At 42.3% G+C, this 25,249-nt stretch overlaps 2 protein-coding genes and 1 long non-coding RNA gene across 14 annotated transcripts in view; 2 read left to right on the forward strand and 1 right to left on the reverse strand.

Moving 5' to 3' along the window:
* The window catches only part of DIP2C (disco interacting protein 2 homolog C), a 483,413-nt gene that overhangs the window by 229,546 nt on the left and 228,618 nt on the right, over positions 1-25,249 (forward strand). The window contains exon 1 of one of the 12 annotated variants that reach the window (XM_075125977.1): positions 19,122-19,220. The exons of the other annotated variants lie outside the window; for them this stretch is intronic. The gene's annotated coding sequence lies outside the window, so the exon portion shown is untranslated. Of the gene's footprint in view, positions 1-19,121; positions 19,221-25,249 lie in introns of those variants that run through there. 12 annotated transcript variants of the gene reach the window in all.
* Positions 714-21,183, reverse strand: LOC142071224 (uncharacterized). Its single transcript, XR_012667289.1, has 3 exons — positions 21,005-21,183; positions 15,440-15,571; positions 714-798 (listed from the first exon to the last, which is right to left on the reverse strand). It is a non-coding gene; the product is annotated as an uncharacterized LOC142071224 (long non-coding RNA).
* On the forward strand, positions 1,381-2,006 carry LOC125633049 (small ribosomal subunit protein uS8-like). The gene is made up of 2 exons (XM_075126157.1): positions 1,381-1,414; positions 1,568-2,006. Exons 1-2 carry the CDS (start codon positions 1,381-1,383, stop codon positions 1,945-1,947), a joined length of 414 nt encoding a protein of 137 aa, XP_074982258.1. The 3' UTR covers positions 1,948-2,006.

The following is a 25,249-nucleotide window of genomic DNA, read 5'->3' on the forward strand; positions in this document are numbered from 1 at the left end:
ATTAGCCAGCATGGGTAAGGAATGGTGTCCCTAGCCTCTGTCTGTCAGAGGGTGGAGATGGGTGGCAGGAGAGAGATCACTGTTAGGTTCACTCCCTCTGGGGCACCTGGCATTGGCCACTGTTGGTAGACAGGATACTGGGCCTTTGGACCTTTGGTCTGACCCAGTATGGCCATTTTTATGTTTTATGTCACTGAGAGTTTTGCTGTTGATTTAGATAGGGCCGGAATTTCACTCATAATATTTTTATTTGACAGTTCACATTTGGTTCACTGCCACACTTTTATTCCAGTATAGAATGTTTATTAATTTCATACTTGTTAATCCCTGATGCACGTATTACTTTAAACATTTATGGATGTTCTTTGAGTTTTTATGGATCATCTTCACTAGAGAGTAAGGCTGTTGTATGTTTGATGAACCAATTTAAAAGATAATGTGCTATCACTCACAAGCAATGCTTGTCTTCTGAATAAAACTTTAGAGAAAGAAGAAGTCCACTTCACTGGTAGCTGATATATCGGTGTCTCTGTTTTGACTGTTTTCTAAGGTATTTCCCTTCATTGAACGTTTTAATTTGGGTGGTTCCATTTCAGCTAATTTTTGATAATGTACATTGTAGAAACAATCACTTTAAATGAATTACCACAGATAAATATTAATGAACATAGATTTATTTCCATTTTTCTGTTTAATCAGTATTTTAGTGCTTTTAATTTTCTTCTTCTTCTTCTTCTTCTTCTTCCCTGTTTACTGCCGTTCATTTCCCACTTGGGCATATTTAATGATTTTCTATTTCTGCAAAGAGGCATAAAAACAAACAGTGTGGATTGCCTGTAGGATGTCAGAAACCCCATAGAGGGGATTAACACTACAAACTTAAAAGTTCAAACTCTTCCATTTGCTACTGGTGTGAAATCGCCTTCTCTTCTGTAGTGTTTCCATATTCCATTAACTGTAGCGCTCAAATGTGAAGGCAACAAAAACAGGAGTGTTTGCCACTTTGATTCTTTATATTGGGATTGGCAAAACTCTGAACAAGTAGAATAGCACCTAAATTATCACCTTCATCCCAGCTATAGAGGAGGGTGATCCTTTTTGAATGACTTTGCTGTGCAGACGTACATTAAGTATTCTTTGCTTTGAGGCCCTAAAACAAAAGTATGCCCTTTTTTATCCTTGGGTTACATATTCAAAAACTGCTAAACAAAAACTGCATAGAATAGGTTAATTCCAAATCTGCTTCACGAAGCCAAATTAACTGCTTTGTTTTCCATGATCTTAACTAGAGTAGCAGAATGTCTTCACTGTTAAATCAGATTAAATAATTAGCTTATCCTGATGCCTAGGTTTGTCTCAAAATCATTGATCTGACTGAATATGCCTTCCACTGGAGAAATTCAGATATTTGATTGTAGATTGATTTTCTGTCTCTCCTATAATAGATTCATTTGGAAGGTAAATATTAATGTCAAATTGGCAAATTGTGGGAAGCAAATTGGCACATTAAGATGTATTGTCCATGGAAGCTAGAGGAAAAGGCAACTCTTGAAATTGTCACTTTAAGTTCTGGCCGATCCCCTTAAGAGCATCAACAATGCAGAGAAACATGGAACACGTCAAGTTCTCGTTCGACCATGCTCTAAAGTAATTGTCCGGTTTTTAACTGTGAAGCATGGTTACAATGGTGAATTTGAGATCATTGACGATCACAGAGCTGGGAAAATTATTGTTAATCTCACAGGCAGACTGAACAAGTGTGGTGTGATCAGTCCCAGATTTGATGTTCAGTTGAAGGACCTGGAAAAGTGGCAGAGCAACCTTTTGCCTTCATGTCAGTTTGGGTACATAGTGCTGACACCTTCTGCTGGCATCATGGACCATGAGGAAGCAAGGCAAAAACACACAGGAGGCAAAATCCTGGGATTCTTTTTCCAACACTTGTAAAACAGGCATACTAATAACTTGTTCAAATGGAAAAAAAAAATGTACTAGACAGTCAGAGGTAAAAACTGTGTTTGAAAAAGTACCAGTGTACCTTCTATCCATCAACAGCCCAGCATGGTGTTTGGAGGCATTGCACAGTTGGAAGAGCAGAACTATTTGCAAAAGCTACAAAACAAAAATAAAATTCCCTCTGAGATGTGGACTCTGAAGTCTTCAGCACTTACTGATTTTCCTTTTGTCCTAGATAAAATATCCATGTTTCCAACCTCAGACTGAAAGGGATAGTAACGTGATTCTCTTAAAATGATGATCTGAATGCCATATTTGGACTTCAGTTACACTGACACATAACCAGAGTATGTGAAGAGATTTCTGATGCTCTCTCATTGTACACTGATGCTACTGTGCTCACAATCTACCTGAATGAGTGTTAACTCAATAAAGAGGGTAGATAGAATTACATTGCTACTTTCTCTTATAAATAATCTAATCAGGTGATTAATTGGAGAGAGATTTTAAATGCTGCCCTATGCCACTTGCCAATCACATTGGAGGAAGCTGCTCTTTAAAGAAATTCCATGTATTAGGGCCATTTTCTAATCTATTTTTGAAATATGATAAAGTATTAAAGGCATTATTATACTGTTATATGTCTTCTTTCAAGGCTACAGGGCTTTCAGATGACGAAGTGAAATGGCAAAAAACAAAATCCAGTAGTTGTGGAAAATTAAACACCTTGTATGGTTTAATGAAACATCATAATTTCAATTGACAATATTTCTGTTCCCACTTCTAGGGGTCATAATGTTTACTATACCAGCACCTGGCTTTTATCAGTGCGAACACAGGATTTAAAAAGTTTATCTTTTGCTTTCGTTAGAGAATATTTTCACCCTGCAGCTCTACGCATTTGGTGAGCTTTATACCAGATCATTCTTTTTTTTTTCCTGAGGATATACAGGCCTTTTTGTTATTGCCAGATTTTTCGAACGCTCTCCTTATTGTTGCTGGACTCTGGTGTAAATAGAAGCAGCTTGCTTTTTTGCCAGTTTTGTCTCCATCTTCACAAATAATTAACTCTTATTGCCCCAGGCCAGCAGAGGGAAAACAGGCATGCACTGATTAAAAAGGAAGATGGCGCGATTGGCCTAACAACATCTAAAAGCAAATGTCTGGGTGGTAGCACCTAGGACATTCCTGCAAGTACTTCTCTCTCCTATATATATATATATATATATGTGACCTCCCATCTCAGCAAATGAAACTGAGACACTTAAGAGCCACATGGGCAATCACGGAGTCACAGAAATTTGTAAGCCACCCACCTCTTGTACTGAGAGTATGGGCCATATCCCACAACAAAACCTCCATCGGCCCTAATGACTGGCTGTCCTCAAATCAGTGAGGAAAAATGAATTCCATTACTATCTCAGGACTGGACTGAAGGCTGCAAACCACATCTTTCTTTCTTTCTTTCTTTCTTTCTTTCTTTCTTTCTTTCTTTCTTTCTTTCTTTCTTTCTTTCTTTCTCTTAATGCCTATTGTGACTGGGGTCCTTGGGGGAGCCAGCTGAGGTTACTCAATTAGGGTGAACTGCAAAGAATGGGGCAGACAAACTCCAAAACTGGTGGATATTTCAATACTTAGATTTACCAAGCCAGCACAAAACAGCTTCTTTTTTACCTCACTGGTTGCTCAGAAGCCAACAACACAGTTCCCTTAAAGTAACCTACCCTCAGGCCTCCACCTAGTTACCCATGTCAAGAATGATGAAGATTACTGATGAAGATCAATATACATACAGACATGAGTTCAGTTCTTGAGGTTCAGATTTCATAGCATAGATGGTGAGCTTTGTAGTTGCAAAGAGTTCTAAAAGAGTTCTTTTCGAATTTAGCCCATAGGTTATAGTCCAATGTCCAATATCCTGTTAAGGGTGTACCAGCATAACTGGGATCTCAATCTGGTGACTCAAACTTCCCCTGATGAAGCTTAAGCAGGTCTGAGATAAAAAGGATTGTGACCCAAACATCTTTTATACAATTTCAAGCCTCCTTTGACAGGTTGGAGTCCCTCAGGGAACAATAGGCCCTCATTTCTTAAGCATCGTCATTAATTATTCACACAGATTAACATAAGGCAATTGCCTGTTTTTCCACCATTCACAGGTGATTTGCTATACACTTCAAAGAGAGATGAATACAGCGATATCCCATGTTTACAATTCATTTAAGTGCTAGGTTTCAGAGTAGCAGCCGTGTTAGTCTGTATTCGCAAAAAGAAAAGGGGTACTTGTGGCACCTTAGAGACTGACACATTTATTTGAGCTTAAGCTTTTGTGAGCTACAGCTCACTTCATTGGATGCATTCAGTGGATGTTCTTTTGATCTATGAATTAACAGAATACAGTATAGATAGGAACTGTTGATTACATTGTTGACCCCTACCCATATGTATGTAAATACACAAAAACACAAACTTTATCTCCCCATATGTCTTTAAGTGTTGAATCTGAGTAATTTATCATGCAGGATGTTTAACCCTTTCTGGCCATGCATCACACCTATTCACAGGAAAGTGTAACTTCCCTGTGGGGAGAAGGCTTCTGTACAGGTAACCTGTATGGAAAAAATCCAAATACTCTTTGTGTATGATAGCTATGACTCTGCTGCTCCCCCCTTCTCATAACCAAGGACCCTAGAAGGTGTGGGATGGATGGGAATGATATCAGGGACAAGAAGCAGAGACCCTGCCCTGTGACTTCTCCTATGATCACCATGGCAATACAGTGGAGAATTGGAAGGTTTGCATTCCACTTATCAAGGTAATCACAACCACCAAATAGGAAGCCATGGAGTTCACTGGCCAATAGGAAGGCCATCATTGCTGGTTACATGGCCACCACCACCAATTTGGATGGCTGGAAGCCCGTGGTATCTAATATTTGTTCACCATCACTTCAGACTTGCTATTGGTGCTAATGTTCCCCTTGTTGCTGTTCTGCCACTCTAGCCCTGTTATAAGGTTAGGCCAGTTGTCTGGTGGCAGTTTTCAAACTGTGCACCAGGGTGACTCATATTCTGATTCTCCTTTATTATTCACTCCCATGTTTGTCATGTTTATCTTTCACTTGCCTGAGGGCTTAATGAATTGCACATTGCACATTCCACAAAAGGGAGAATTGACAATGTAACCCTTTTAGCACTGAGTGTGGAAAACACAATATGGAGTAGAACAGTGTCTCTCAACCTTTCCAGATTACTGTACCCCTTTCAAGAGCCTGATTTGTATTGCGTACCCCCAAGTTTAACCTCACTTAAAAACTACTCGCTTACAAAATCAGACATAAAAATACAAAAGTGTCACAGCACACTATTACTGAAAAATTGCTTACTTTCTCATTGTTACCATGTAATTATAAAATAAATTGATTGGAAGATAAATATTGTACTTACGTTTCAGTGTATAGTATATAGAGCAGTATAAACAAGTCATTGTCTGTATGAAATTTTAGTTTTTACTGACTTCGCTAGTGCTTTTTATGTAGCCTGTTGTAAAACTAGGCAAATATTTAGATGAGTTGATGTACCCCCTGGAAGACCTCTGCTACCCCTGGTTGAGAACCACTGGAGCAGAATAAAGTAGATCAATATGGGAATGACATCAGGGACATTAGAGATGTAAATAAAGATGGTTGCAACTGATGAGGTCAGCCTGGACAGTGAGTAAGATGATCTCTTAGCAGCAGGTGGGAACATAAAAATTCACAAACATTTGTGATGACAACTCCATAGACCCTGATCTAAATCTCATTGAAGTCAGTGAAAGTTTTTCCATTGACTTCAACAGGATTTCAGTCAGGCCCCTTCTGGCTGAGGGATCCAGTTCATTTGTTTGGGATGTTGTTAGCTGATAAATCTTTTCTTTGAATTACTTATCACTTTGTGTGCTGTGTGTAGTATTTGGTTAAAAGAATGCTTTTAAGTATGCTTTGCTGGTAGGTTGAAATTGACTCCTATCACCCAAGGTGTGTTACAGGTGGGTGCATAGATTCTGCTGCATGAACTTATTGAGGAAAAGGAGAAAGTTTAACACACAATTTTTAAAGGAAAAAAATGGCTTGGTTTCAAGAAAGGCCAACAAGCAGAGGGTTATTAAGTACATGATGGCTGTAATCAGGAATAACTATGATACTGTCAATAGAAAATGCACATTGGAAAAAAGTGCTTTCAGGAGGTTGGAGATAAAAATAAATGTAAATAAAATTACTAACCCTGGGGGAAAATATTGGGCTATTCTAGCAGATAAAGCTACTCTGTGGGAAAGAATAATGGAAAAAAATAAGAGTGGCTGCTGGCATTTCAGATTCCACAGTCTAAAAGCTACACTGCAGAGTGGTCTGTCTGATACATGTGTACCCTTGAATGTATTCCACTAAAATAATATTCTGTGGTTTGTACGTGCTTATCTGATAAATCAGCAATGAGAAGTTGTGGAAATCAACACAGTGTTGTAAGAGCAGACACACTCAGGCATACTTCTTAATTGGGAATAGTTTAAAAGGACTTTGCTAAAATATTAACTTTTTCTGTATTTATTACTAGGAACTATGTATTTGAAAGCATTTAGGTATGGATACAAGCTTTCTTCTTTTAGAAAGCAGCCCTCTTCTCACTGATGCCATAGTCCACATAATGTCTTCCATTTACCATGATCCAGAGAAAGAGAGAGAAGTCCCACTGCTTTCAGCTTGCATTACAGTTCACTAAATTTGCAATACTGGACCCATAGAGATGAATGAGGTTACTTACTGTAATTGGAGGTTCTTTGATATGAGTGTTCCCTTTCTGTATCCACACATGGTGTGCATGCACACCATGAGCTTGAGTTTTCTCCAAACAGTATCCATTGGCCCACACATGCGCAGTATCTCCCCTAATGCTCCTGACTGAGGGTATAAGTGGCAGTGTGGGTTGATGCCATTCCAGTTCCTCTTCTTACCACAAAGCAACCAAGTCCTAAGCAGAGGGCGGGTAGTAGAATACAGATAGGGACCACACATCTCAAAGAACCTCCAGTTACAGTAAGTAACCTGCTCTTTTTCTTTGAGTGATGGTCCCTATGTGTATTCCACATGTGGGTGACTTGTGAGCAGTGATCAGTGTGAAGGTGGGTGCAAGGAAGCTTATGGCAGAGCCATTCGTAAGATAGCTCGTTCTACTACTGCATCCGCGGCTGCCGCGAGGGTCAGAGCATAGTGTGATCTATCCACACATTTACAGCACCATGTTGTGGCTTTGCAAATGTTTTGCCACAAAATATCCACTAACAAAGCCAAAGAAAGGTTTCAGAGTAACAGCCGTGTTAGTCTGTATTCGCAAAAAGAAAAGGAGTACTTGTGGCACCTTAGAGACTAACCAATTAATTTGAGCATGAGCTTTCGTGAGCTACAGCTCACTTCATCGGATGCATACCATGGAAACTGCAGAAGACATTATATACACACAGAGACCATGAAACAATACCTCCTCCCACCCCACTGTCCTGCTGGTAATAGCTTATCTAAAGTGATCATCAAGTTGGGCCATTTCCAGCACAGATCCAGGTTTTCTCACCCTCCGCCCCCCCCCCCCCCCACACACACACAAGCTCACTCTCCTGCTGGTAATAGCCCATCCAAAGTGACCACTCTCTTCACAATGTATATGATAATCAAGGTGGGCCATTTCCAGCACAAATCCAGGTTTTCTCACCCCCCCCCCCCCACCCCCATACACACACAAACTCACTCTCATGCTGGTAATAGCTCATCCAAAGTGACCACTCTCCCTACAATGTGCATAGTAATCAAGGTGGGCCATTTCCAGCACAAATCCAGGCTTTCTCACCCCCCCCCCCCCCGGAAACACACACACACACACAAAATCACTCTCCTGCTGGCAATAGCTCATCCAAACTGACCACTATCCAAGTTTAAATCCAAGTTTAACCAGAACGTCTGGGGGGGGGGGGGTAGGAAAAAACAAGGGGAAATAGGCTACCTTGCATAATGACTTAGCCACTCCCAGTCTCTATTTAAGCCTAAATTAATAGTATCCAATTTGCAAATGAATTCCAATACAGCAGTTTCTCGCTGGAGTCTGGATTTGAAGTTTTTTTGTTGTAAGATAGCAACCTTCATGTCTGTGATTGCGTGACCAGAGAGATTGAAGTGTTCTCCGACTGGTTTATGAATGTTATAATTCTTGACATCTGATTTGTGTCCATTTATTATTTTACGTAGAGACTGTCCAATTTGACCAATGTAAATGGCAGAGGGGCATTGCTGGCACATGATGGCATATATCACATTGGTGGATGTGCAGATGAACGAGCCTCTGATAGTGTGGTTGATGTTATTAGGCCCTTTGATGGTGTCCCCTGAATAGATATGTGGGCACAGTTGGCAACGGGCTTTGTTGCAAGGATAGGTTCCTGGGTTAGTGGTTCTGTTGTGTGGTATGTGGTTGTTGGTGAGTATTTGCTTCAGGTTGCGGGGCTGTCTGTAGGCAAGGACTGGCCTGTCTCCCAAGATTTGTGAGAGTGTTGGGTCATCCTTCAGGATAGGTTGTAGATCCTTAATAATGCGTTGGAGGGGTTTTAGTTGGGGGCTGAAGGTGACCGCTAGTGGCGTTCTGTTATTTTCTTTGTTAGGCCTGTCCTGTAGTAGGTGACTTCTGGGAACTCTTCTGGCTCTATCAATCTGTTTCTTCACTTCCGCAGGTGGGTATTGTAGTTGTAAGAATGCTTGATAGAGATCTTGTAGGTGTTTGTCTCTGTCTGAGGGGTTGGAGCAAATGCGGTTGTATCGCAGAGCTTGGCTGTAGACGATGGATCGTGTGGTGTGGTCAGGGTGAAAGCTGGAGGCATGTAGGTAGGAATAGCGGTCAGTAGGTTTCCGGTATAGGGTGGTGTTTATGTGACCATTGTTTATTAGCACTGTAGTGTCCAGGAAGTGTATCTCTTGTGTGGACTGGTCCAGGCTGAGGTTGATGGTGAGATGGAAATTGTTGAAATCATGGTGGAATTCCTCAAGGGCTTCTTTTCCATGGGTCCAGATGATGAAGATGTCATCAATACAGCGCAAGCAGAGTAGGGGCTTTAGGGGACGAGAGCTGAGGAAGCGTTGTTCTAAGTTAGCCATAAAAATGTTGGCATACTGTGGGGCCATGCGGGTACCCATAGCAGTGCCGCTGATCTGAAGGTATACATTGTCCCCAAATGTAAAATAGTTATGGCTGAACTTTGTGACTTTGTCCTTGGATAGTGGTCAGTTTGGATGAGCTATTGCCAACAGGAGAGTGAGTGTGTGTGTGTGTGTTTCCGGGGGGGAGGGGGGTGAGAGAGCCTGGATTTGTGCTGGAAATGGCCCACCTTGATTACCATGCACATTGTAGGGAGAGTGGTCACTTTGGATAAGCTATTACCAGCAGGAGAGTGAGTTTGTGTGTGGGGGGGGCGGAGGGTGAGAAAACCTGGATTTGTGCTGGAAATGGCCCAACTTGATGATCACTTTAGATAAGCTATTACCAGCAGGACAGTGGGGTGGGATAGGACAGTGGGGTGGGAGGAGGTATTGTTTCATGGTCTCTGTGTGTATATAATGTCTTCTGCAGTTTCCACGGTATGCATCTGATGAAGTAAGCTGTAGCTCATGAAAGCTCATGCTCAAATAAATTGGTTAGTCTCTAACGTTCCACAAGTACTCCTTTTCTTAAAGCCAAAGAAGTGTCCTATGCCCATGTAGAGTGAGTTATAACACCCCTGGGAGGGTGGAAGTTTGATATCTTTCAGCATTCCAGTGTGCAGCCTGAGACCCACTTAGAGATCCTTTGTGAGGCTATGGCTTGGCCTTTTCATCTCTCTGCTGTGGCAGGAAAGAGTCTCAGAGACTTTCTAAAAGGCATAGTTCTTTGTAAGTAGAATGCCAGGGCACAGCTGATGTAGGAGAAGTGTAGCTTCTTGTCGGCAGGACAGATATGTGGTTTTGGACAGAATACAGGTAAGTGGATTGATTGGTTGAGATGGAATTTGGACACAACCTTGGGGAGGACTTTGGGGTGTAGCCTCAATGAAACTTTGTCCTTGTGAAAGACTATGTAGGATGGGTCTGCCTCATGGCTGCTAGGTCACTGACCCGTCTGGCCAAAGTGATGGCAACTAGGAATGCCACTTTCATGGAAAGGTGGGTCATAGTACAACTTGCCATAGGTCTGAAGGGTGGTCCTGTAAGAACGAAGAGAATGAGGTTAAGATCAAACTGGAGTGTAGGTTTGACAATGGTTGGGAAGGTTTTGACCAAGCCTTTCATGAAGCGTACCATCACAGGGTACATAAAGATAGTATCCATCCATGGTGGGGAGGAAGGTGCTAAGTGCCACCAGAACACGAACAGAGCTGAGAGATAAGTCTGATGTTTTCTGTATGAAGAGGAAGTCTAGGGTGACTGGATGGTCACCGTACCAAGGGAATGGTGATGGTGGTGGGCCCACTCCAGGGAGTAATGCTACTTCGCCTGGTAATATGTTCAGGTGGACCGTTTCCTGCTGTGGTTAAGGATCTGCTAGACTGGCGCTGAACATGCAATCTCTATGTCAGACACCCATCCAAATGCCAGGCTGTGAGGTGAGGGAGGTCTGGATTTGGATGCCTGATCCTGCCTTGGTCAGGTGTGAAAAGATCCAGGAATAACCAGAATCTGAATGGTGATTGGGTGGAAAGCTTCAGGAGGTGTGTGAACTACAATTGCCGGGGCCAGTAGGGCTATGCTGCGTGCCTCACACAGATGGTAGAGGCACAGTTGATGATCCTCACTGCTGGAAAAAGGAATGAGGGCAGGAGACAAAGTTCTTGAAGCCTGAGATGCTGGACATAGTCCCCGGATAGCAAGGAGTTGTTTCCCCCGACTGGGGAAGTTCTATGCTAGTTATACTAAACTACACTACACTATATTAAACTATCTTAGCTGAGCTATTTAAACTATGAAAGAACTATGCATATAAGTATACAACTCTTATTGAGATAAGAGTGAAGGAGAAATAGGGGTTCTGACTCAGGCCATATGTCAGTAAGAAGGAACTGGAGAGGTGCCAACCCTCACTGCCCTTTATACTCTCGGTTGGAAGCATGAGGGGAGACACTGCACATACACACCCACATGTGGAATACAGATGGGGGCATGACTCAAAGAAAACTATCACATTACATATGCATGGTTGAGAGTTTGACATTTCTGGCTGTGTTACTGAAGTGTGTTTAGAAAGAAGAAAGCTTATACACACACACACACACCTTTGCTAATCAGCAGCAATGGAAAAGGAAAGTACAAAGAATTACAGATCAATTTAATAACGTTTTAAAATTATGTATTTTTAAATATTTGCTTAAGTGTGACTGTGAATATTTAATTTTTTAAAGCTTTTTTTTTTAATACTTACAACTACTCAATCATATACTTTATGCTACTAAGCCAGGGCATTCAGTAACAAGCAAATATTACAATAAGACAAAGTACTTTACTAACTTCTTATGAAGTAATTAGAAGCAAATTCACCCCATTTTATTACTTAATTAAAGCCAACTAATTCATGTATTAAGCCCTTGTATATTCTAAGTCATCCATTAGAAGAGTGAGGAAAAAAACTGGAAAATCAAGTAAAGCGTTTCATGTAGTGTGACAGGGTCGGGCCAGATGGCTACAGGAGAGTAATAGAAGGCAGATATATTAGCCCCAGGTTAAGTAGGTCCCTTTTCCCTGGGTAAGGTAACAGGGAAGGTTCCAGAACAATCAGGAACCTTCTGGAGACAATTAAGACAGACAGGCTGATTAGAACACCTGCAGCCAATCAAGAAGCTGCTAGAATCAATTAAGGCAGGCTAATCAGGGCACCTGGGTTTAAAAAGGAGCTCACTTCAGTTTGTGGTGCGCACGTGAGGAGCTGGGAGCAAGAGGTACTAGGAGCTGAGAGTGAGAACGCGTACAGTTGGAGGACTGAGAAGTACAAGTACTATCAGACACCAGGAGGAAGGTCCTATGGTGAGAATAAAGAAGAGGTTGGGAGGAGACCATGGGGAAGCAGCCCAGGGAGTCGTAGATGTTGCACAGCTGTTCCAGGAGGCACTCTAGACAGCTGCAATCCACAGGGCCCTGGGCCGGAACCCAGAGTAGAGGGCGGGCCCGAGTTCCCCCCAAACCTCCCAACTGCTGGTCAGACACAGGAGGAGTTGACCTGGATTGTGGGTTGATGAAAACGGCCAAACTGAGGGCTGCCATGAAGCTCCAAGGCGAGCAAATCTGCCAATAAGCGCAAGACCCACCAAGGTAGAGGAGAAACTTTGTCACAGTAGGCTTCCATTCCTATGACAATTTGTCAGTGAAAGTTAAAGGCTTTTATTTTTGTTTTTTTAAAGACTTCAATACAGATGTTAGTACTTGGACACTGTAGTCAATTAAGGCACTTTACAGCTGTGATTATGTAGTGTACCAACGTCACACACTATGGATCCAAATTTCTCACACTGGGTTTAATTTCACTATAACTCCACTGAAGTAAATGGAATTACTTAGTAAATTACAATTTACTTAGAGCTAGCTGCGGGAAAAAATCAGAAAGTTCACATTTTTGACAAAACAAAAACTTTTGTTTTGGGGATATTAGTTGACTATTTTCCATTTTCAGTTTGACAGTGTGGGCTGTGTGTGGAGGGAGAGGGAACATTTTCTGACCAGCTCTAAGCTTTACACATGGGCAAGTGACATCAGTATCTAATCTGATTTAATCTACATAGTTCTAATGCACCAGTCACAGTAGCATGTGAGTCGTAAGGCTAGGAAGAATTCTTGAATGGGGCCTTTATTAAATGTGAATTTTTTATATGAGTCATGAGTGATCAGTGTTTTAATTTCACTCTGTGTACAATATGTAGGGTGGAAGAAAAAGTTTGCAGTACTCTGAGCTATATTAGTGTTACGATGAATGAAGAGGAAAAGCTCTGCAATAGTTTTGAATTTTCGAATATAGTTTACAGTGCAAGTAAAATTACAATTAAAGTGAAGACTTCTAAACAGACCATATATTTCTAGAAAAGTAGAGCATAGTTCTAATAAAAAGAGCTTGATTTGATAGTTTAAATTACCACCCTGAATAATCTCCCAAATATAGTTTGTTGTCCTTTGTTGTTGTTGCTGTTTTTTGTTGTTGCATTGGCCACTGTCAGACGATAGGATACTGCGCTAGATGAACCATTGGTCTGACCCAGTATGGCCATTCTTATGAAAAGAGGCTATTTGGCATGCACAAGTTACAGTAAATATAATTTAAAAATAAATGTCTGCTGCATATACAAAACTATGCAAATACAGATTGACAAGTGACATGCTAAAAATCAAATCTAAATATAATATTCATGAAAATAAAAGAGTAGCATAGGACAAAGGTTAGAAAGTTGAGGGGGAATGTACATACATAATGTTTTCAAATACAGTGGTATTTTCCTACTGCAATGAGGAATTGTCATATTACAATAAAGAAACCACTACATTGCTGTCCTTTTTCAACAGGTTAGTTTTGCAACCAGTCTAAAGGGATATGTGCAGCTGCCAGCATGATGAAATGTAGATTTTTGTTGTTGTTGCTTTTGGATTGTTAGTTTAAGGGCAAACTTTCTGTTAGTGTAGGGGGAAGTGAGAACAGGGAGGCTGAGTGGCCATTTTGATGAGACTTAATTTTCAATGGGGAAAGCTGTAGGTAAATTTTATAAATCTAACCTTAAAGTGCCAATTTCTGCTTTTGGTTGCCTTCGGTGTGGTGAGGATGAGAAATAAGGCAAGGCTCCTATGATAGTTCGTCACAAAGATGTTAACAAAGACAGTCAGATTTTAATTTTCAGGTAAAATATGTAAGAGTCACCTCAGTTAAGATTAAGGAATGCTCTGATCTTGCAAACAATTACACACACCTGTAACTTGTGCATCAAGTCAAGCATGTGCAAAATGTTTGCAGGATCAGAATCATAGATTAAAAATGATTTGAGGCAGAACAAGTACAGAAACACAAACCTTGAAAAGCAAAGGGATGTACACAGCATGATTAAGGTATTAATTATAGAAGGCATTTCACTTTTTGGCATCAGTAAATTCAAGGGAATTTCCTTTCACATCTGTTCAGCCACAGTTGAACTTGATTAAACATACTCGACAGCTGAAGAAATGAATTTTAAAAAATCAGTTACAAGTTGATGAAAGAATACTGAGCTTAGATGAGCATTGCAGTAATTCTTTGAGACAAAAATTGTGGAGGCCAAGTATGTTTATGGCCTAGGACCAAATGTTACTGGGTTTGGCACATACAGTGTTGGGCACTTGACTTATCGCCGGCCGTGTGAATGTGTATTATACTGTCACACAGTTCAAGTACAATGCAAAAAAAATAAGCAATGCACTAAAATAATCATTGTTATCAAGAGTTCATTGGAATTTCCAAATGAAGAAATCAAAGATTTGGAATTTAAAGTCAATGCAGAAAGACTGTCTTCCTCTGTGACTTGTAAAACAATGTACAGTTCAAATAATTAGGCTTACACAAACTAGGTATATAAATCCCAAAGACAAGACAGGCAATGTTATAGTAGAGAAACTATATTTCTATAGTACTATAGAAACTAGAAACTATATAGTACTAAATTATGAGATGCTCTTTATTTTTTTCCTTATTAATACAGAATAGACTGTATAGAAATTGATTTCATGAGAGCATGTGAATATAACACATAAGCATTTGTATATTTATATTATACAGCACAACCATAACTGAGAGAGTCCCAGCCATTGCATAGTCTACCATTGAATAACTGACCCAAGAGGTAGCCATGCATGCTAAACTGCAGACATGGATGCATAAAGGGTGTCAAAGTCACTATTCCAGCGGCAGAGACTATAATGAATGTGGTGTTCTTGGGATTGAGGTATGACATTGACAAATGACCTTGCAGCCATTCTCTTTGTTAGTATACTGTAAGTTAATTTGCTTTTTGTTGGTGTATTTTGTGGATGAGAGCTGTGCTGAAGAGACTTCTCATCCAACAGTGAGCTGAGAATGGCTGTTGTGGAAACTGTTGTGTTGTATTGTTAATGCAGGCTTCTAATCAGAGTAATATGAAATGCTGTGGGGGGGTGGGGCGGGGGATACTTTGTGGGAATAGGTACTTCAATCTCAGTTTACATGGACTCACATCTCTTCAGTGTCTCTCTGAATTGTGAAGGAAACTCATTCAGACTCATGCTTTCAGGTGGCTTTGGTGCAAAATCATAAGATAGCCCAGGTGGAATAAAAATTCAAACAGAGGGGCAACTGTAATCTAGGGGATTTGCACAGAGCTATGAGTTAGGAAATACAGTTTTTATTGCTAACTTTTTCACTAACTTGCTTGCTTTAGGCACTTTTGAAAATGTTACCCATTTTCCCATGGCATTTTCACAGCTGCCCATGCTGACGGAGTCTTTTCATTTTGACTTTGCTGCTTGATAAAAGTCAGAGCGGCCACAGATGCACTGGAGCTGTCTCTCACTTGTCTGTGCTTCCATTACCTGCAAAATGGGGAAAATAATGATTATCCCTCTTGGCAAGGTATTCTGAGGTCAAGCTGCAAAATGTAATAATTGATTTAGTACCTAAATATTTAGCCAAGGCTGGAAAAAAGTACCATACCCTTATGTAAGGGGACTTTTGCCCCCTTACTAACATTCAGTGTGAGTGTTTTGGTTGGCTAGCTCCCAGTACTAAAAGGGGAAGGGTCTATGGGAAATCAGGACCCTGAGACTAATAGTCCCAGGAACAATGGGGAGAGGCCAATGCTCCAGGTCAGCCTGAATGACGGGGCGGGCAGGTTAATCAGGGAGTCAGGAGGCCAGGGAGGCCCCGTCCTCGGTGTGAGCTGGAATTGCCTAGGTCAGTAAGAGTGGGGCCGAGCTAAGGAGAAAGCAGGGGCCAAAGCTGAGCTGGGGAGCAGAGCTGTGCCAGATCCAGAAGGACCAGAAAAGCAGCCCAGAGAGAGCAGACCCTGTCCTGGGAGCAGAGCTGCAGCCCCAAAGCCAGAGGCACAGCCCAGAGAGAGCAGACTTGCCCTGGGAGCAGAGCTGCAGCAACCAGAGCCAGAGGGGCCAGAAAAGCAGCCCAGGAAGCAGGTCAGTGCTGGGAGCAGAGTCACAGAAGCAGCCTGCAGAGCAGACCTGTCCTGGGAGCAGAGCTGCAGCAACCAGAGGCAGAGGGGCCAAAGAAGCAGCCCAGGGAGCTGGAGGCAGAGCAGCAGCAGTGCAGAGACAGAGTGGTGGAGCTGGGGCTGGAGCAGTCTGGAGCTGGGTGCGGTGAGCAGCTGGGGAGAGCGAGGGGGACGCTGGGCAGTGGGCCCAGCACAGGGAGACGCCTCAGCCAAGATGCTCTGCAGGCCAGGATTGGATCGTACCCCTGACAGGGCGGGGGCGACACTGGGAAGACGGGTTCTACCACTTAGAGCCTGAGAGCGTGTGGCCACCAGCAGAGCAAGTGTCCAACGCACAGCATCCCTGCAGCACAGCCAGGGCCTGAGAAGGCGGCCTGGGACTTACAGGGAACAGATTGTGAACTGCCCTGACGTTCCAGAGACACTGTTTGTGATGTTCCCTGCCACAGAGCGGGGTGATGTGTTTCCTTTAACCTTTCCCATTTTTTCTTATTCTTTTTAAAATTAATTGTTGATTAAATAACTTGCATTTGCTTTAACTTGTATGTAATGGTCAGTGGGTCAGAGAAGTGCCCAGTGCAGAGAGAGTACCCCGGAGTGGGGACACCCTAGCCCCTGTCCTAGGTGACCACAGCAGGGTTGGGGGTCGAGCCCCCCAGGAATCCTGGGCCCAGCCTTGTTGGGGTTACGAGGACTCTGCCAGACAGGAGAGTCCTCAAGGGCTGGGAGGCCACTGTGTAAAGGAAGTGGGAGCGAGGACTCAGATCCTTTCGCTAGCCCACTTCACCGGAGTAGTGCAGAAGCCAGGAAAGTTTCCCACAATAGCGGGACTATTCCCCCGTTACACTTAGTAGACAGAGGAGTACCCCTACAAGCCAACAAGAAGAAATGAAAATTGAGGAGAGGGGGAGGAAGGTATTAGAGAACTCCAGAGTCAGTGCCTTGGTTCAGGAGACCAGACCCCATATCAGCTGCTGGGAGACCAGACCCCATCTCAGCTGCTGGGAAGCAGGAGGAGGCTGGGATTCCCAACAAGGAACTGGACACTAGTGGAGGGCTTGTTTCATATTAGCCTCTGATAAAGTTGAAGCTTGGTGGAGGGCTTGTTTCATATTAGCCTCTGATAAAGTTGAAGCTTCGCCCTGAGCCTCTCTGCCTGCGAGAAGGAAAAGGCCTGTGTCTCTTCCTACCCCCTTGACTTTTAAGTTTGTTTGAGGAGTTTTTGAAGGAGGGTTTGAGGTCGGGGTGAAAGTAAGTTAGAGGACTTACCGGTACGCTGGAGTCCTGAGCAGGGGGCGTGGCCTCAACCAGAAGAGGCGTGGCCTTAAATCCCGGGGCCCTTTAAATCTTGATTTAAAGGGCCAGGGTCCAGCTGCAGTAGTGGCGGCTGGGAGCCCGGGGCCCTTTACATCACCCCTGAGCTACCAGCTGCAGAGGCGGCTGGGAGCCCCGGGGCTCGGGGGTGATTTAAGGGCCCAGGGCTCCAGCTGCCGCTACCACAGCGGAGCCCCGGGCCCCTTCAATCACTGAGGAGCCCTGGGGGCTCCCGGCTGCCACCGCTACCCCGGGGCTCTGGGCTCTGGCAGAGCTTTAGAGGGCCTGGGGCTCCGCTGTGGTAGCGGCTGCCGGAGCCCCGAGCCCTTTAAATCCCCACCGGAGCCCTGCTGCCCGAGCCCTGGGGTAGTGGTGGCCGGGCTCCATCGGGGATTTAAAGGGCCCCGGGGCTCCAGCCACCGCTACCGCCCTGGCCCTTTAAATGCCTGCCAGAGCCCCACCGCCGCTCCCCCAGGGCTTTGGCAGCAGGGCTCAGGCGGGGATTTAAAGGGCGCCAGGGCAGTAGCGGTGGCTGGAGCTCCGGGGCCCTTTAAATCCCCGCCAGAGCCCCGCTGCTGCTACCCCAGGGCTCGGGCAGCAGGGCTCAGGCCGGGATTTAAAGGGACCCGGGGGGCATAGCAGCGGCTGGAGCTCCAGGGCTCTTTAAATCCCCGCCGCAGCCCCGCCACCGCTACTCCAAGGCTTTAAATTGCCCTCTCGGAAAGTCGGTCCTGGGACGGCGCACCGGCTCTTACCGGTACGCTGTACCGGGGCGAACAGGCTTACTTTCACCTCTGTTTGAGGTTCTCCTAATCTTCCCCTTCCCCAGGCCTCTAGCAGCAATAAGAGGCCTGCTTCAGACTTCCCAGGTCTTCTGCCCCTGTGAATAGCTGCTGTGTCTTCTTTTGCTGCTCATACTATAACTTTGCCAAGAGCAGGAAAGAGAAAGTGACATGAGAAAAATTTTCAAAAGCACCTTAAGTCCCATTTTCAAAAATGCCATAGGCAGTTTGGTGCCAAAGTCTTATTCTGAGTCAATGAGATTTAGGTTCCTAAGTGCCCATGGCACTTTCAAAAATGGAATTTTATGCACTCTTGAAAATGTTACCTCATGTCATTGTCACAGCTCCCAGTGCTGACTATTTTCCTTTTGACTTTGCTGCTTGGTAAAGGTCAGATGCATTGGAGCTGTCTCTCAGCAGATTCCAAAAGAACAAACTACATCAGTTCACATGTGAAAAGTCAATTTCAGCATACAAAAGCTACATTATTTTAAAATGCAGGTTGAATTCTGCAGAAGTGGTAGCTTTTTCCTCCCCTAATTTTGCTGTTGGGGTCGTCTCACTTCAAGCTCCAGAGAATTTTTCAAATATTTTATTTAGCACAGCAAAATTGAAACCCATTTCTTCTACCCCTAGGTAGGCTGCTACAAAGTTTACTGACTGGGTGCAGTACATTTTAATTTAATTGTATTACATTCACAAAATAATGTTGTGTATGTATGCCCTCCGACCAGCAAAGGGTGCATTGAGAGCCTTGCCTGGCTCATTTCATTGCCTACGCGCCAGGGCTCCAGCAAGGGTTTTGCATACTCTGTTTCCCTACCATGTCAGAGTGTGTCCAATCCTATATAAAACATACAGCCATTTCTGGAATGAACACTTGAGGCTGCAAACTGAAATTCCTGTTCTGCAAACATTCCTGTAAGTAGAACTCAATGGCTTAAATGTTTTTGCTTTGCACAAACAAAAAAGGGGCTCATGCACATCAAAGCAAAGTAACTTTTTAATTTGAGTGAGTAGTTGTGGAATTGTTTGCCAGGATTTTCTGACCTCTGTTTTAGTTCTGAAATTATCCCCTACTCTGCAGAGGTTCTGAATCAGTGAGAGGTAGACAGAACTGTCCGATCTAAAACAGTGAAAAAGCTCTCATACTTGATTATGTCCGACTGCATGTAAGACAACTTTAAAAGGCTCTTTTTGAAATACTTTTTAAAAATAGTTTAATTATTCTCTTTTGTTTTGATGAGGGTTATTTTTATTGAGTGATAATAAAGTGAAAAACATGTCTGCAAAACAAAAATGTCACTGGCAGAAAGCACCTGAAAATATCTTTTCCCCTTCTGGCGCCTCACATTGAAAGAGGGCACGGGGTGGGAGTGTAGCTTATCAAAGTGCCATCACAAATGAACCTCAGGTATCGGAAACGCTCTGCTTTGGACAATTTATATGAAAAAATTTTATTTTAGTGGCTGCTTTATCAAAATATCTTTGTAGTATCAAAAATCCCCAATCGCCTGATCCCAAATGATGCTGAGTAACAGTATAGCCTTCTCAGCACCAGTCTTGTGTTTCTCAGCAAGTTTTTGTAATGAGTGCAATGGGATTACATTTATATAAATGCTTACAGTTCTGTTTTGGAATTGCAAATTACAGTTCATGCTTCCATGGCTGATAAATGTGGTTTTCCATTTTGAACTCACTGGACAAATATTTTGGTAATGGTGTATTGCTTTCTTTTGCCTGCCCATAACATTAATATCCCGAAATACATCAGTGACTGAAGAATAATTATTGCTGTGTACAGTGTTTCTGACGCACTCCTGGACTAAACTGTGATAAAACAATAACCATTCAAATAAGCAATGTACCTTATTTTTAAATGTACATGGTCTAATCCTGCTTCTGTCCAAGCCTGTGGCCTTCTATCATTGTCTTTATGGGGACCTGGATTGGGCCTTCATTTTGCTGTTGGACATAATTTTTTCCTTTAGTTTAGATCTTACTGGCTCTTGGACTTTATATCTTGGCACAAATTTTAGTTCTCATTACACTTTAGCTGCCCATGCTTTTCCTTGGCTTATATTTCATATTTTCCAATTGAAAAAGAGGTCAGCAAACCAAGTCAAACTGTGTTTTATGTATTCGGCAAAGAACCCAAATTATTTGTGTACTCAAAGTTTATCAGATCCTCTACTTTTTTTCCCGGTGTTTTTTAAATGCTTCCAGCCTAAATGATGTCTATGATAAATCCAGGAAATTATGTAAGACATTTAAATACTATAAGAGCAATATATCCATCCCTAGATAGCACTGAGTGTATCTACCCTTTGTAAACATTCACACTACAAGCTTTATTAACATAATACGATGGGTTTGGCTTAAAACAGTTTTCTATTTTAAACAGTTTTTCCCTTAACTTTTAGAAGTTACTAGTGATCATATAATATTAATACAGGCATTTTCACACACACAACCAGGGTCTCAGCTACCTGAGCTCATACTCACTGTACATGCATATTGTACATTATTAACATGCAAATGTTGCCTGTGGACCATCAAACCAAAACAAATCCATGTCAATGAAGTTTATAACACCACAACAAAAGAACCTCCTTCCGTTGCCAGGGGTTTGTTTCAAAGCAGTACAGACAGTGTAACTTAATCCCCCGCCCCATTTCATTTATGAAAAAAAAATTGATTCAGACCTCTCTCTCAGTGGTGCCTGCCCCAGCAGCATTCCAAAAACAAAACAAGCAAATATGGAGTCACTTGCCCTTAGATTTCAGGAGAGATCTAGCAGCACAACCTTCCTCTTTCCAGGTTTCTGCTCTGCTAGGGAAAGGGCAGATTTTTATTTGCCAGGATGCCTTGTTTGTGTCCAGGACTACAGCCTGCCTGCTACAAAACTGCATTTCCTAGTAATCCTGCTTCCCTAGATTCCAGAGTTAGGTCAACCTGGGATTATTACCCTCAGCCAACATACCTGCTGGAGGTCTCTTGAAAGTTTGGGACTTTAGACTATTTTCTAAATGCTTAATTTAGAAAAGCTTTGAAATGTACCATTTTCTGATTGACACCATAGATTTATGGTGGAGCCTTTCCTTTACTGTTGTGTAAAATCCTTTGGGGGGTTCTTTTTATTTTTTTGTTATAAATATTTACATGATAAAGCCCCTGTGATTGGCTGGTCAGCCTGCATGTTCACTAAGCAACAGTTCTAAAAATCCTAATAACACTTTTGTTTCAATGACCTTCATAAATGCACTCATGTCTTCCTCACTTATGAGCAAGGCAGCCATGTCAATTTCATGCTGATAAAATCTGTATGCCATATCACTCCTTCATTTATGTATCTCTTATCAATATAAATATAAATAGCATGTGTATATCTCAGTATGCATGTACATATTCCACAATCTTTCATTCGTCAGTTACCATAGCCATGAAATTTAATTGGCTGAAGCTGTTATTCACTGTACTATAGCAGATGTAAGCACCTTGGCAGAGGGTTATATAATGAACTTGTTTTTAGTGCAATCTTCACATTTCATAATAGATACCAAATATGAAAAGACTGTTGTTGATTATTAGTATGTCCTGCTATGATAAGTATTTATTCTACAGAGTCTGCAAACTTTATTTTGTTAGGACTTTCATGTGGGACATTATTGTTTCACTGATATCCATTTTTAAATTAGAAACTCAGGATGAGTAGGTCATCTATAGCTTTCTATTTTGGAACATTTATATTTTCTTTTAAATATACACTAAATTATTTACTTGAATAGTGAGATGAAACAAGATGTCAGGAAAAAAGTCTCATTACCTTGCAGTGTCAACCAGGCAAGCTTTGAATCCTATGCCTTTTAAAGTTAGTATCCTGTAGCATCAGGATTATGTTCTTGTATAAAATAAACATATCTGTTAGTCTAAATAGCAAACACAATGTATTTGCTGTAGGAGTGATTAATGTAGATTTAGATTGATTTATTTTATTCCTCCAGCTTTGCTGAAGAAACATCCAAGGATTTAAGTGAGGATATAGAGTGTCTTTAAAACATACAAACACTGCAGGAAACCCCACCGCCCTCCATACAAGTGATTTGCATTCTTCATCAATGAAACGATTCTGACACAAAAGACGTATATAAGTATCCTCCTCTGACACCCTCTATCCCATAAACTATCCATGTCCCAGAAGCCTGGAAAAATAGAAGAGCCTTGTATAATGCCCTGAAGGTTTGGGTATTTTCAGAATAAGAGGGGAGGGAAGGAATTAATTCCAAAGCAGAGAACCCTCAGATAGTGTCTTGCTGTCCAGTCCCCTTCTTTTTAAACCAGGGGACTGATAGCTTGAGGTAGATGCCGTACTGAGTATCCTTGTAGCTCATTTCAGGACACTCCTGACCTCACATGCCCATTGAACACAAAGGGTAATGAGAGAACCCACATGGGAGAACTTTCAAACAGATAAGCAAGTACTCAAAACTACCCCAAGATCCCTCGCAGAGGAAAGGAGCCACTCTGTCTATCTCTGCCAGGGTGTGCACAAGTGTTAACTAGTCTTCTTGGTGGATAGCAGTTGACAGAACAAAAACAATCACCAGATCTTCATCCATTGACAGGAGAAAAGCAAGGAATGCAACCAATAGTTTCCATATCATGCCCAGGCCTGAAACAGGATTTACTGGGTTTTGGGGGGATGGGAGGTGTTTGGGCAGTGTTAGGAAAGCTGAGACACCATATACCAGTAAAACTGCTTCTGCACAACCTTTCCTCCTGAAATTCTGAGTTTTGTCCAAGGTCACTATTTGGCAAGACTGCCTGTATCGGAGATGGCTTCTTGCGGAGAGGCTTCAGCAGTGCCCTTGAGAACAGCTAGTACCCTGCTTTCCTGACGAAAGGCAAGCATCTCTGCCAGGGTGCGACCAGTGTCTCTGACCACTAGCTTTCACCAGCCAGGAAGCACATGAATCAAGCTGATGGGTTGCAGCCCAAAGTTTCCCCAAAGCCAAGTGAGCAATACTGGTTGAAACTATAGTCAAGAACAGAATCATCAGACATATAGATGAACACAGTTTGTTGGGGAAGAGTAAACTTATTTTTTGTAAAGGGAAATCATGCCTCCGCAACCTACTAGAATTCTTTGAAGGGGTCAACAAGCATGTTTACAAGGCTGATCCAGTGGATATAGTGTACTTAGATTTTTCCGAAAACCTTTGACCACGTCCCTCACCAAAGACTCTTAAGCGAAGTAAGCTGTCATGGAATAAGAAGGAAGGTCCTCTTATGGATTGTTAACTAGTTAAAAGATAGGAAACAAAGGGTAGGAATAAACTGTCAGTTTTCAGAATGGGGAGATGTAAATAGTGGTGTCCCCCAGGGGTATGTTCTGGGACCAGTGCTATTCAAGATATTCATAAGCGATCTGGAAAAAGGGGTAAACAGTGAGGTGGCAAAATTTGCAGATGATACAAAACTACTTAAGATAGTGAAGTCCAAAGCAGCCTGTGAAGAGTTACAAAGAGATTTCACAAAACTGGGTGACAGGGCAACAAAATGGCAGATGAAATTCAATGTTGATAAATGCAAAGTAATGCACGTTGGAAAACATAATCCCAACTATACATATAAAATGATGGGGTCTAAATTACCTGTTACCACTCAAGAAAGAGATCTAGGAGGCATTGTGGATAGATCTCTGAAAACATCCACTCGGTGTTCAGCAGCAGTCAAAAAAGTGAACCGAATGTTGGGAATCATTAAGAAAGGGATAGATAAGACAGAAAATCTTCATATTGCCTCTGTATAAATCTATGGTACACCCACATCTTGAGTACCTCATGCAGATGCGGTTACCCCTTCTCAAAAAAAGATATATTGCAAGTTGGAAAAGGTACAGAAAAGGACAACAAAAATGATTAGGGATATGGAGGAGAGATTAATAAGACTGGGATTTTTCAGCTTGGAAAATGGGCAACTAAGGGGGGATATGATAGAGGTCTATAAAATCATGAATGGTGTAGAGAAAGTAAATTAGGAAGTGTTATTTACTCTTTCTCATAACACAAGAACTAGGGGTCACCATCAAACAAACAAAAGTATTTTTTTACACAACGCACAGTCAACCTGTGGAACTCTTTGCCAGAGGATGTTGTGAAGGCCAAGACTATAACAGGGTTCAAAAAAGAACTAGATGAATTCATGGAGGATAGGTCCATGAATGGCTATTAGCCAGGATGGGCAGGGATGGTGTCCCTAGCCTCTGTTGCCAAAAGCTGGGAATGGGCCACTTGATGATTACCCATTCTGTTCTTTCCCTCTGAAGTGCCTGGCATTGGCTACTGGGAGACAGGATACTAGGCTAAATGGACATTTGATCTGACCCAGTATGACTGTTCTTATGTTCTTATTAATACTTGTCAGATACTAAGCAGAGAAAACTCTGCATCTGTTCCTTGATGCAGAAAGCTCAGTGCGGATCCAAGCTATAATCCACATCCATGGCACGAAGCTTCAAAAACTCATCACCATAATCAAGCAAGGCTCAGTATATCTCACCTTTTCCTGTCTGTGGAGCAGGCTCTCTGTATAGCACAATGACCTGTGAAGATGGAACTGGGGAAGAGGGAAATTAGTGTCAATGAAGGGGGATAAAAAAATCAAAATGTTCTAAAGGTCCCGTAGTAGTGTGACTTGTTGACTGGACAGTATTCTCTTTCTGAGGAAAGATGGTCCAATAGTTAGGGCACAAGGCCAGGACTTGGAAGACCCAGGTTCAGTTCCGTGATCTGCTACAGCCTTCCAGTGTGAACTTAGGCAAGTCACTTAGCTTCTCTGTGCCTGAGTTCCCTATCTGTAAAAATGAAGATGACAGTACTTTCCTATCTCATGGGTGTTGTGATAAATGCATTAAAGTTTGTGAAATGCTCAGACAGTATGGTGGTGGG

The sequence above is a fragment of the Caretta caretta genome, chromosome 2 (genome assembly GCF_965140235.1).
Source record: "Caretta caretta isolate rCarCar2 chromosome 2, rCarCar1.hap1, whole genome shotgun sequence".
In the NCBI taxonomy this organism is placed as follows: Eukaryota; Metazoa; Chordata; order Testudines; family Cheloniidae; genus Caretta; species Caretta caretta.

What these genes read in the sequence shown, in the direction of transcription:
- LOC125633049 (XM_075126157.1), top strand. Translation starts at nt 1,381, where the DNA reads ATGCCTTCCACTGGAGAAATTCAGATATTTGATT. An exon ending in AGAAATTCAGATATTTGATT is followed by an intron (nt 1,415 to 1,567) that starts GTAGATTGATTT and finishes TGTCACTTTAAG; the next exon opens with TTCTGGCCGATCCCCTTAAG.